This window comes from Mobula hypostoma, chromosome 13 (assembly GCF_963921235.1).
Source record: "Mobula hypostoma chromosome 13, sMobHyp1.1, whole genome shotgun sequence".
In the NCBI taxonomy this organism is placed as follows: Eukaryota; Metazoa; Chordata; class Chondrichthyes; order Myliobatiformes; family Myliobatidae; genus Mobula; species Mobula hypostoma.
This window is the reverse complement of record NC_086109.1, coordinates 9,598,358-9,611,418: the sequence shown is the minus strand read 5'-3', so window position 1 is coordinate 9,611,418 and position 13,061 is coordinate 9,598,358. Positions and strand designations below refer to the sequence as shown.

General features: G+C 43.0%; 1 protein-coding gene across 1 annotated transcript; it reads right to left on the bottom strand.

The window, feature by feature from the left end:
* Nucleotides 1-636: 636 nt before the first annotated feature.
* LOC134355901 (pepsin A-like) lies at nt 637-9,242 on the bottom strand. Its single transcript, XM_063066428.1, has 9 exons — nt 9,184-9,242; nt 8,918-9,080; nt 8,216-8,333; nt 6,549-6,667; nt 4,771-4,970; nt 3,940-4,059; nt 2,946-3,090; nt 919-1,017; nt 637-774 (listed from the first exon to the last, which is right to left on the bottom strand). Exons 1-9 carry the CDS (start codon nt 9,240-9,242, stop codon nt 637-639), a joined length of 1,161 nt encoding a protein of 386 aa, XP_062922498.1.
* Between the last annotated feature and the right edge of the window lie 3,819 nt (nt 9,243-13,061).

Sequence of the window (13,061 nt, the reverse complement as noted above, 5' to 3'; positions counted from 1 at the left end):
TGCAGTGGGAGGGGCCTGGACACACCCAGTGACTTTTTTAATACTTGCTCTGTTCTGTCCACTAAACAGAGTTTGTACTTCCAGAAGATTTTACACACACACACAATGAATGAAAAAAGGTACTGGAATTCTGGTAATATGCATCTCATGATTAAATTTTATTCAACGTTGTTACGAACTATTTATAGATATATCCCACAGGGTAGAACAATAGGCTGTGTGATGTTCAGCTCACATTTACATCAAATAGATTTCACTCCATGAGAAAGGTTCTGGAGTGAATCACTGGAAACCACAGCTGAAGAGGAAAATCAGGAAAGAAGAGAGGAAAAGAGAGGAATCTGAGAAGAGGCATAATTACATGATGTCAATATTTGCATATCCAGTCCAGATCCAAAATTCGTAGATTGGTCCTTTAAAATCCCATCCTGGCTGGGCGTTTATTTCAGTTCTCCCTCTTTTTGCATTTTCCTTTCAGTAAAACCCCAGCATTCAATAGGGTGTCTTCACCTTCAGGATTCTGAAAGTCACTCCCTGGTCTTTGATACTGACGGGTCAGATGAAAAATCAGATGGCTTAAGTCAACCTGCAAATACGAACTTGGATGGACCTTCAATGGGAATATTCAGGGGCAAGTTAGACGGCCTTAGCCAATCCCACTCGGTTGTTTCCTCTGTCGAAGATGGAGTAATACTCTCTAATGAAGACATCTCCCAGAATCCAGAGGTTTCCACCAGTGCCGCTAAATCCACTGTCGCAGCTATTGTAACTGAGCTGGAAGGAAATGGAGAGCAATTAACACCAGGTCAAGTGTCCACTCAATAAATGATCATTATAACATGTGTCATTAATCTCTGCAAAGTTAATGAATGTATCCCTTGAAATTCTCATCCCCCATATGTCTGATGAATCCCGTACCTTCAGTGTGTAGGCTGAGGCAGGAAGAGTGAAGTCATATCCATTGATGGTGAAGATCACATCAGGCATATTGCCAATGTTGTTGCAATTGATGGAGTACTGTGAAAGAAGAGCAACAACATTTAGACCATAAGACATAGGAGCAGAACTCAGCCATTCGACCCATCGAGTCCTCTCTACCATTTGACCATAGCTAACTTATATTCCCTCTCAACCCCATTCTTCTGCCTTCCCCTTAATCAAGAAACTACCTACTCTGCTTAAATATACCCACAGCCATCTTTGGCAATGACTTCCACTGATTCAACACACTCTGGCTACAGAAATTCCTCTTCTTAACGGTTGTAAAAGGACATTCTTCTATTCTGAGGCTGTGTCCTCTGGTCCTAGACTCTCTCAATATTGAAAACATCCTCTCCATACCTTTTTATTAAAACTTACTGCATTGGGTGTTCATTTTGTGGCCTCATCTACACCAGAGAAAGCAGAGGCAGATAGGGTAGCCACTTTGCAAAGCACTTAATTCTGCCTACAGGGATGAACCTAAGTTCCTGGATAGTTGTTATTTTAAATTTCCATCCCATTCCTACTCTGACTTTCTTTTCCCTGAGCTTATGTTGGTAAGCTGACATCATCTAATAATTAGGTTTGTTACAGTCCTCAGAAATCATCGGTGAAGTTAGTCATTTCTGATAGACAGACTTTCCAGAAATGGCCACTTTTGATGGAAAGTCATCGGTGTGAATCACTACTTGATTTCCCCATCACTCAAAATGCTGGGGGAACTCAACCGGTCAGGCAGAGTCTGTGGAGAGGAATAAACAGTTAATATTTCAGGCAAAGACCCTTCATCAGGATTTTCAGCATCTCTTTTCTTTATTTCTCTCTCCACAGGTGCTGCCTGACCCACTGACTATTTCCATGGTTTAATGCTTTTACTACTAATAGACAAAGGTTGAATATACAGTGATGATAAAACACAATAAGTTATTTTGAAATAATAGTGCTAATCTAAATGTTAAGCAGGAAAAGAATTGTGGTTTGTGCATCTTTACTGAATTTCTTTTGAATGAAGCGTTTTCAAAATATGAAGAAACGTAACCATGAACTCAATGTTTACAGGTACACCTCGCCCCTCACCACCACTCAGGGCCCAAAACAATGCTTCCAGGTGAGGCAACACTTCATTTCATTTGTGAGCCTGTCTGGGTCATCTACTGCATCTGCTGCTCCCAGTGTGGTCTCCTGTATATCAGTGAGACCTGACATAGCTTGGGAGACAGTTTCGCCGAGTACCTCACATCATCCACCATGAAAAACAAGGACTTCCAGGGGCCTCCTATTTTAATTCCACTCCCCAATCACATTCCGACATGTCAATCGATGGCCTCCTCTTCTGTTGCGATAAGGCCACAATCAGTTGGAGGAGCAATATTTTATATTCCATCTGGGCAGCCTCCAACCTGATGGCATGAACACTGGTTTCTCGCACTTCCGGAAATTGCCCCACCTACCCACCACTCCTTCACCATTCCTCATTCCCGTTTCCCTCCTTCACCTGATCTCCTTGACTGCCCATCACCTCCCGGTGGTGTTCCTTCCCCTTCACCCTTTTCAATGGTCTCCAGCCCTTTATCTCTTTCTCCAATCAACTTCCTATCTCTTTATTTCACCCCTCTCCCCCCAACTTCACCTATCACCTACTGCCTTCTACTTCTTCTTTCTCTCACCCCCACCTTCTTACTCTGACTTCTCTTTCTTTCCAGTCCTGATGAAGGGACTCGCTATGAAACATTGACTGGTTATTCTTTTCTATAGAAGCTGCCTGGCCTGTTGAGTTCCTCCAGCGTTTTCTGATTGTTACATTGTGAATGGAGATGTTAATCCCAGCCATTTCTAACAGAATGCATTCTTTCCGCAAATCCTGCTGCCTGCACGACATATAATTTCATTAACTCAATGTGCTGACTGCATAATGCATTAACAGCTGCCATCTGAGTATACACCACTGGTCAGTCAGCCCCTACCTGGCCATAATAATTTGGAGTTGCTCCGATGCTTTGCTGAATATTGCCGATGTAATTTCCGCCAACAGCGATAAGAGAAGTTCCAGTATCAACGATGGCAGGGCAACCTTGAGCGCAAGCTACAATCTCGCCGTTGACTGTCACTCTGAGTAAAAAAAATCATCGTTTTTGCCAAAAATGCTCATTTGGATTTATTGCCGAAATCAGAGTCAAATTAAATTTATCATCAATGTACATATATGTCACCATGTGCTGTACTACCCTGAGATTCAATGACAGACAAATAAGGAAACTCAATAGATATTATGAAAACTATCAATAAAACAAGACTGACAAACGACCAATGTGCAAAAACGACAAATTGTTCCCATTACAATAAAGAAAACTGAGAATATGAGTTGTAGAGTCCTTGATGGTGATTCTGTAATTGTAGAATCGGTTCAGAATTGAGTCCAGAATTCAAGAAAATAATTTGGAAGATCTGGCCTTCAAGCTGAAATATTCATTATATCTGGTTTGACTGGACTTGGAGTAATGTGATCAGTTCTGATTGCCTCATTATAAGAAGGATGAGGAAGTTTTAGAAAGTGTGCAGAGGAGATTTACCAGGGTGCTGCCAGGATTAGAGAGCATATCTCATAAGGTAAGTTGACTGAGCTAGGGATTTTCTCTTTGGACCAAAGGCGGATGAGAGATGACTTGTGAGATGTAAGGAGAAGAGAAGGGGTGAGACGGGAACCAGAACAGGTAATGGATAAAGAGAGAAGGGGGAATGTGGAAAAATTATCGGAAGTTAGAAAAATCAATATTCAGGTAGGCAGATTGGAGGTTGGCCAGATCAGGTGTTGCTCCTCCATCTTGACTGTAGCCTCATCATGACTGTAACAATTGCTTTCTCCTATAAATTCTAACTATATAACTGGTTCAACTCACTGAAAGTAAATCTTCAACGGCTGATCTGTGAGAGAATACCTCAGATGGAGATACCACTTACCTCTCGACCTCAATCTGCCAGTAGGCCTCATGGGTAACAGGGAGCCAGTAGATTGGGCCGGTGTAGTGCCTTGAGTCAATTCCACCAAACAGGACTTCACTTCCAGACTCACCATTTGTCCTGGAAAACAACATTAAGTAAGAATATCTCAGATTTCAACACTCAAAAGACATTCAGATATTGATTAGTAAGTTGTAGGCATGATGTGCTGTCACCAGCAGTGTGGTGACACTCGTAGGCTGTCACCAACACATCCCTAAAACAAACAGCAAGTTTCAATATACATGAAACTAATAAAGCTCATCTTTCAATCTTTCAAGGAATAATTTCATGAATATTGCAAGAAAAACCTGCATTTGTAGAGTTAGAGTCTCACAGCATGGAAAAGGGGCCTTCAGTCTAACTCATCCATGCTCACCATTTACACCAATCCCACCTGCCCCGTTTGTTCCATGTCTTCCTAAACCTTTCCTATCCACGTATTCAAGTCATTCTAGACCTTAAGTGAGCTGTGCAAGCTGAAGTAAAAATAAAACTCTGAGAATGATGGGCATCTTTATCAGACTGGAGATCAAAATATCTTCAAGTTCCAGTTCAATTAATGTCATCAGCACTGACCTGACATGTTGCACCTGACCGGGTAAATTTCATCTGCTTTTAAGTTTTCAACATTATCGTTATTTTGTATTCATGATTTAATTCCTAGAATCCCATTGAACTACAATAAATAACCAGAATCATCAGAAGAAGAAGCAATGATGGTACCAAGCAAATTAACAAGCGACATGACAGATTCTCCAGTAGTGAAGGAAGTTGTCACTACGTGCTAACCTTGTCAAGTAGACAGAAAAGAGTGGCTGCGAAACCAGATGCTGAGACATTATGTTGTCGAAGACTGTAGTGGCTCCTTCTGCCGCAAGTGATGGATAGCCCAAGCCCAAAATACCATCGAAATTACAGTAGGTAAAGAAACTGCCGGGTTCAGTCATACTTAATCCAAACTCTTGTCCATTGACCACAAGATCAGAAAGCTGGTGAGACAGGTTTAAAGAGAAATTAATCAGATAGTTCTCCCGTCAGGCTGCACATGGGCACAGCTCGTGGAGCTGCTGCCTCACAATGCCAGTGACCCAGGTTCAATCCCGGCCTCTGGTATTCCCCGCATGACGTTTGCAGATCGGCCCCTGTGTTCAGGTGGGTTCATTCTGGGTGATCGGATTTTCTCCCATTTCCCAAAGACATGCTGATTGATTGGTTAATTGGTTACTGTCAATTATCCTAGTGGTAGAATCTGGAGGGTGCTGATAAGACTAAAAGATGATTCATGTTGGACGAATACGTGTTCAGCATGGTTTGGGCCCAAAATTCGACTGTACCCTTTTCCCTAGATGCTGCCTGGCCTGCTGAGTTCCCCCAGCATTTTGTGTGTGTAACTTTTTATTCTGTTATTTTGTACTACTTATTTCTAGTTAACATTAATAAACATATATAAACTTAGAGTAACACAGTTCTTTCTCTCTAGGTTTATTCATCACGTATTTCATTGCACTACCTCTGTAAACTGAACAATTTTCACAATGTATGCCGGTGATATTAAATCTGATTCTGCTATGACGTGAAATTTGTTAACTTTCTGTTAGCAGTACAATGGAATAGATAATAATAGAGAAGAAACTACAGATTATAGTAAATGTGTATGAGTTAAATTAAATAACTAGTGCAAAAAAATAGTATTAATGCAAATTAGTGAGGTTGTCTTCATGGGTTCAACGTCCATTCAAAAGTCAGATGGCAGGTGAGGGGAAGATGCTGTATTGAAGCATGATACCAGCCTAATCATCGCAGATAATGACGCTCGGAAGGAAGATTTAATCTGAATGTGGGGAGGATTACAAAGAGTAGATCAAGGTAGGCAGAGACTTAAATGGTTGTTGATGCACCAAGTAGCCTGTGTCCATGCTGTAAAGACTTGTGGTGAAAATCATGATTGGACCTAACTTCCTAAGCATAGTTGCAACGATTGTGTGATATCCAGTGGCAGGGGCCCAGATCTCCAACTCCACAGAGGTCAAAGGTGGCCTGTCCTGGGGAGAGAGGGCTGTGTGTTTGTGGGGGTGTGGGTAGGAATGTGGTGGCGGGGGGGAGGAACGGAGCTTCTTTCACTGTTGTTGTATGTTCTGTTCAGATTGTCAAGCTCTGTGTTTCTGTGGGTCAGCTATGTTGGCACAGGAATACATGCCCCCAGTTCATCCTTGGGTACGTTCATTTGTGAACACAAACAAACCATTTCAAAACATAATTACGATATACATGAATCCAAATCTGAATATTTACAAATATACCATTCCATATCCACTTATCAGTTTCATTCCCTGAGATTCACTTTCTTGTACACATTCAGAGTAGAACAAAGATTTAACGGAAAAAAACTGCACACAAAGATGGGCAAACAAGCAATGTGAAAATGAGGACAAGAAAAGCAATGCCAAAAAATAACAATAAATAAATACATCAAAATAATATTGAGAATGTTTATCAGTTAGGATCTCTAAGTTTTGGAATACAGGTATTAGTGTGGTTTGAGTTATAAGGGTGAAGAGTTCACTTACTCTCAGAGTATCATATCCCAGAATACCGGTCATACTTCCTGTCCCATACTGGATGGACAGATACTGATAATCTGTGTGGAAGGTTGAGGACTGGGATGGGTTGAATCTGTTGTGCTTCACTGCAAAGAAACATCCATTTCATCAACGAAACAAAAAGTTTCAATATATCACCCTGCGCCAAACAAGCTCCTGCCAATAGTTTCCTAAATCTTGTCAAAACACACCAAGTATCGCTAGGCTGGCAGACTCCGAGATTTCTCCTTGAGCGAAGTTGCAAACGTTCTACCCCTCACCAGACCAGTGCCCCGGTTTCCACCCACCTTCCAAAGACATGAGGGCGACTAAGTTGTGGTCATGCTAACCCGGTGGCAGAAGCAAGTCAACACTTTGCAGGCTGCCCGCTGCACGTCTTTGGAAGCGACACATTTTAACCTTTGTTTCAATGGTGCGACATTCACATGACATATAATATACACTGAGTCCCAGCAACATGCATAGAGTTGAAGGTGATGTGTTAACAAGGATAGAAGATCGGTTAACTAATAGAAAGCAGAGAGTTGGGATACAGGGGTGTTACTCTGGTCAGTAATCAGTGGAGAGTGGTGTGCCACAGCGGTCGGGACTGGGCCCGTAAATGTTCATGATCTACATTAATGATCTGGAAGAGGGGACCGACTGTAGTGTATCCAAGTTAGCTAATGATAATAAATTGAGTAGAAAGACAAATTGTGCAGAAGATGTGGAGAGCCTGCAAGAAGATATAGTTTGGTTAGGTAAGTGGGCAAAGGTCAGGCAGGTGGAATACAGTGTTGGTAAATGTGAGCTCATCCACTTTAGAAGGAAAAATGAAAGAGCAGATTATTATTTAAATGGTAAAACAATGCAGCATACTGTTTTGCAGAGGGATTTGGGAGTGCTTGTGCATGAATCACGAAAGGTTGGTTTGCAGGTGCAGCAGGCTGTCAGGAAGGCAAATGCAATGTTGGCCTTCATTGCCAGAGGGATTGAATGTAAGAGCAGGGAGGTTATGCTGCAACTGTACAGGGTACTGGTGAGGCTCCACCTGGACTACTGCGTGCAGTTCGAGTCTTCGTACTTGAGGAAGGGTAGACTGGCTTTGGAGGCTGTGAAGAAGAGGCTCACCAGGTTGATTCCAGAGATGAAGGAGTTAGACTATGAGGAGAGATTGAGTTGCCCGGGATTGTACTTGCTGGAATTCATAAGAATGAGAGGAGATCTTATAGAAACACATAAAATTATGGAAGAGATAGATATGATAGAGGATGGAAAGTTGTTTCCACTGGTAGGTGATACTGGAAATAGCCTCAAAGTTCGGGGGTGTAGATTTAGGACGGAGATGAGGAGGAACTGCTTTACCCAGAGGGTGGTGAATCTGTGCAATTCTCTGCCCAAAGAAGCAGTGGAGGCAACCTCAGTAAATAATTTGAAGGCATGGTTGGATAGATTTTTGAATATTAGGGGAATTAAGAGTTATGAAGAAAAGGTAGGTAGGTGGAGATGAGTCCATGGCCAGATCAGCCATGATCTTATTGAATAACGGAGCAGATTCAATGGGCCAGATGACCTACTGCTGCTCATATTTCTTACGTTCTTATGGGATATGTGAGAGCTTCAATGTATTTGAGAGCAAGGGAACATGTTCTTACCGCATGGTGTCTGGTCGCAGTAGACTGACGGGACCCAGAGGTTGGATGAGCCAGTATCAAAGACGACTGTGAAGCTCTGTGGGGGGTTACCGAGGCTGATGGCTCCATAGTATGACAGCTGTCGGCAAAAACAAAATCTCCTTGGTTAGTCTGATTTAGTGTGATTGCCTTCATGATGACTGGAGAGGAAAGGGGACAAGACAGAAGTAAGAGAGTGGGAGGAGAGTCTGGAGTACAGACTAGCAGGTGATACATACGTCCAGCTGAGAGGGAAGGATGGTGGGTGGGTGAATGAGCGGGGATGAAGTGAGAAACTGGGAGGTGATAGGTGGAATTTTACTAATCGTAAAACAATTCACCATGTTAGCAATTGACCACTTCTGATCACACCACCCTTTTCCCAGCAGGAACCGGTGTTGGGTTCCTCTTGTCCTCACCCTCCACCTGACTAGCCTCTGCATACAATGGATCCTACCCCATCATTTCTATCAGCCTCCACAGGATCCCACCACTGGACTCATCTCCCCACCACTGCTCCCCCTATCAGCATTCTGAAGGGACTATTCCTTCTGCACCTCTCTGTTTTTCCCTTCAAATATGAACTAGCTATAAAAACAATAGAAATATTACAGCATTTTCATTACGAAGGTCAAGAGACCCTTCACCCAACGTTTCGGCTCATAGCAGTCAAGGATTACTTACATCCATGTAGTTGGTCATTGGCTCCAGTGATGCCAAAGTTCCAATGGAACAAGCACCTTTGAACTTTGTGCAGGGATCATAGGGATGATTCTTGAGGTAATCTGCCAACAATCCCTTCTCCCGAAGAATATCTCGGGCAGATTTTCCTTTATATAAAGGAACTCTGTAAAGTGGGAAATGGGTTAGGAATGTCATCATCTATTATTGCTCCTTGCGGAGAAGATTTAACTGCTACAACTGTTAAGTTTTGGTTAAACTGTTCCTACCTGGTCAGGGCGGCATCAGAGAGCTGGATGCATACGAAGGCGAGGAGTAACCACTTCATGTTGAATCGATTGGATTCCTTTCAGAATCTGACATTGGGCTTGTGAGCCCTAATACTTATACTCAAGGAATCATTGTCACGTGGACACAGAGACAATCATTCCATATGAAAAGTAAATATTCTGGTACTCGTGATCAGTTTATCTCTGATAAAATACATTCTATTAAGGACACCCTTCAATTGAGAAGTTGATAACAAAGTACTTTAAGTGCTGTGAAATTAAAGATAAGTCTTATCATAGATAACACAATCTGAAATTAGGTTCAAAACTGTTTTATCAAATGACTGAGACGTAAACAGTCCTTCCAGGTGAGGTAGCCCTTTACTTGTGAACCCACCAGTGTCATTTATTGTATCTGGTTTTCCCATTGAGGCCTCCTCTACATCAGTCACCTATCTACTGGAAAGATATCAGGAAGATTGAAAGAGGACAGAGAAAATTTACAAGTATATTGCTGAGATTTGAGGACCTGAGGTAGAGGGAAAGGTTGCATTGACATGGACTTCATTCCCTGCAGCAAAGGAGAATGTGAGGAAATTTGATAGATGTGTACAAAATGTTGATGGGTGTGGATATTGTCAATGGAAACAGGCTTCTTCTGTTGAGGTTGGTTAAGACAAGAGGTACAGGTCATAGGTTAAGGGTGAAAGATGAAATATTTAAGAAAAATTTGAGAAGAGACCACCATGACTCCGAGGGTGGTGAGACTGTGGAATGGGCTGTCAATCGAAGTGGTGAACTCGAGTTTGATTGCAACATTTAAGAGAAGTTTGGATAAGTACATGGATGAGGAGGATCATGGTCCAGGTGAGAGTCGATGACACGAGCAGTTCAGCCTGGCCTAGATGTGCAGAAGTACCTGTGTCTGACCTTGCGGGAATGGAACCCGCTCTAAGGGCCTCACAAACAGCCGCTTATTAATATCCCCAAGGACACGGCCTGGAAGACGAGCGTGCTTACAGGGTTCCGGGCATTTCATGGCTCTGGAGACATGCTGATTCCAGGCCGGTGCCATAAATTGAAGCATCGCGGGAGAACGCGGAACATCGGGAGCAGCGGGATGGCTACCAGGGGTTGTGTGCTCAGGGAGCTACAGCTTTTTGCTGCCAAATCTCCGGGCGCAGAGCTCAGAAAAAGCGAAGCAACAGACTGTTAACATCGTAAAGCAGTGAGTTGTTTGTTATGTCTCCTGTCTCACTGTGAAATGGGACACCCCTTTTTCCCTTATTAAGAAGAGTGAGAGCCTGTGGTATGTCAAATTATCGGGTGAACGAGTAGTCTTTGGGGTACTGCAAGTCTGTGTCTTTATTGATGCTTTGCTGCATGCTTGAGTGCTCGGTGGGCGGTGTTGATGCATTTTTGCTGGTGGGGGTGGGAGGCTGGATGTTGCCTTGTTGCTGCTTGTGCAGGGGAGGGGGAGTTGCGGGGGGAGCTTTGGGGCTCTAAGTTTTAACTGTCAATCATTCCTTGGGGCACTCCTCTGCTTTTGTGGATGTCTGCAAAGAAAATAAATTTCAGGATCAATGTATCGAATACATTTCTCTGACATTAAATGCACTTATTGAAACCTGTTGTAGTGTTCTGTAACTCTGACTCCAAACCCATCCTATTGCTGTACTTGTCTAATTGTCCCTCCCTCCACCACTACTTCTGGCAGCTCATTCCATGTACCCACCACACTCCATGGGGGAAAATATTGCCCCTCAGGTGCCCTTTAAATCTTTCCCATCTCACCTTAAACCTTTACCTTTTATTTTTAGACCATGAAAAAGACTGTGACCTTCACTTTATGTACTCAGCTCGTGATTTTATAAACCTTGAGAAGGTCACCTCTCAGCCTCCTTCACTCCAGGGAAAACAGACACAACCTGTCCAGTCTCACGAACCAACAACGAAACAAAAAGAACGGTAGCAGGATCATCAACCCCTAAATACCTACTCCCCCCACGCAGAAATGGACAAAAATGGACCAGTCACATCAACCTCCAAATCTCCCTCTCCACACACAAAGAATGAGAAACATCAGGCAAAAAACACAGAATATAAAATACTGTAAGACTGACCAACAATCTATAGTCCAAGTCCAAATCCAAAATGCAGAAAACCTGGGTAAACCAGCGGCTGTTCTTTCCCTCTCTGATAGCAGAGTGATCCCACCAGTGTTCAAAAGGCAGCATCCCTTCTCTGACAGCGGACAATCCCACCAGCGATCAAAAGCCTGGCAGTGGGTGTTCACCTTCCGTTTTCAATCGATATTTCACCCTCTCTCCTTATTTTAATCAGTGAACAATGGAAGCTTTAATCCACAAAATGGAGCCGAACATCGGCTTGAGGCCCATGCTGCAGTCTTCCCGCCACGATCCTCTCAGAGACTACAGAGCATGAAAACACCCTGACGATTTCCAAAATGGAAATCACAGGCTCAAACAGTCTCAGAATCACATTCAAGACAAAAAACAAACATAAAAGAAGTGAAATATATGGTTTCATAATCTATCCACAGTCATGAGTCTAACTGTCATCGATACTATGGATACTGAACTTTTTACTGTTGGACTTCGGCCACATTCCACCGAGATACAACACTGGGCCTGTGTTCCTGCCTGTGGCCATCGAACTTGCAGCTCCTCCTGTGGAGGGTCAGACACACTGAGCCAATAGACTGGTCCTGGACTTAATTTCCATCTGGCATAGTTTGCATTTTGTTGTTTGATTGTTTGTGGTTTTTGTATTGCTATATTTATGCTCTATTCTTGGTTGGTGCGGCTGTAACGAAATCCAATTTCCCTCAGCATCAATAAAGTATATCTATCTATCTATCTATCTATCTATACTACGGTAGGAAAAGTCATAAGTCCGATTGTCATTGACACCACACTACAGTCATGAGTCTGATTGTCATCGACACTATAGTGTGAAGAGCCATGAGTCCGATGTCATCGATAGTACTCTACGAGGAGTCATGAGTCTGATTGTCCTTGACACTACAGTACGAACAGTCTTGAGTCTGATTGTCAACAACACCTCAGTACGAGGAGTTATGAGTCCGACTGTCATGGGCACTGCAGTACGAACAGACATGAGTCCGACTGTCATACACACTTGTCTTGAGTCCGATTGTCACAGACACCACAGCACAGAAACAGGCCCTTCATCCAATCCAGCCCATGCCAGTCTAGTCTTCTGTCTGATTCCAGCTCCTGCACCCACATCAATGCCCTCCGGAACCCACACATCCATATACCTATCCTAACCTCTTAAAAACTCACTCTTAACAATTTAAGAACACCTTCTTCCTCTTCACCATCAGATGTCTGAACAGTCTATAAACCCATGAATGGCAAAGCACAGGAACATTCTCTTCAGCCTTCAATGTTCCCTTGGGGCTCATTCCAAGCATCTAACACTCTCCATGTAAAAAACTTGCCCCACGCATCTGCTATAAACTTACGCTCTCTCAACTGAACTGCATGACCTCTGGAATTAGATAATTCAACACTGGGAATTGAATTGACTTTATTACGCACATCCTTCATATACATGAGGAGTAAAAATCTTTACAGTAGGTCTCTGTCTAAATGTGCAATAAGCAATTTATATAAATTTATAATAAATAGTATGGACAACAAATATATCATGGAAATACAGTTGTATCAGCATGGAAGAAGCCGTCCCAGAGCCTGTTGGTCCTGGCTTTTACGCTGCGGTACCGCTTCCCGGATGGTAGCAGCTGGAACAGTTTGTGGTTAGAGCGACTCAGGTCCCCAATGACTCTTTGGGCCCTTCATACATACCTGTCCTGAATAGTGGGAAGTTCC

Excerpts from the sequence above, each read along its gene's own strand:
- LOC134355901 (XM_063066428.1), bottom strand. The coding sequence starts at position 9,242 with ATGAAGTGGTTACTCCTCGCCTTCGTATGCATCCAGCTCTCTGATGCC. Across the intron at positions 4,971-6,548 it reads TGGGATATGATACTCTGAGA|CTTTCTGATCTTGTGGTCAA; the intron begins GTAAGTGAACTC and ends CTGTCTCACCAG. Across the intron at positions 775-918 it reads CCTCAGCCTACACACTGAAG|CTCAGTTACAATAGCTGCGA; the intron begins GTACGGGATTCA and ends ATTTCCTTCCAG.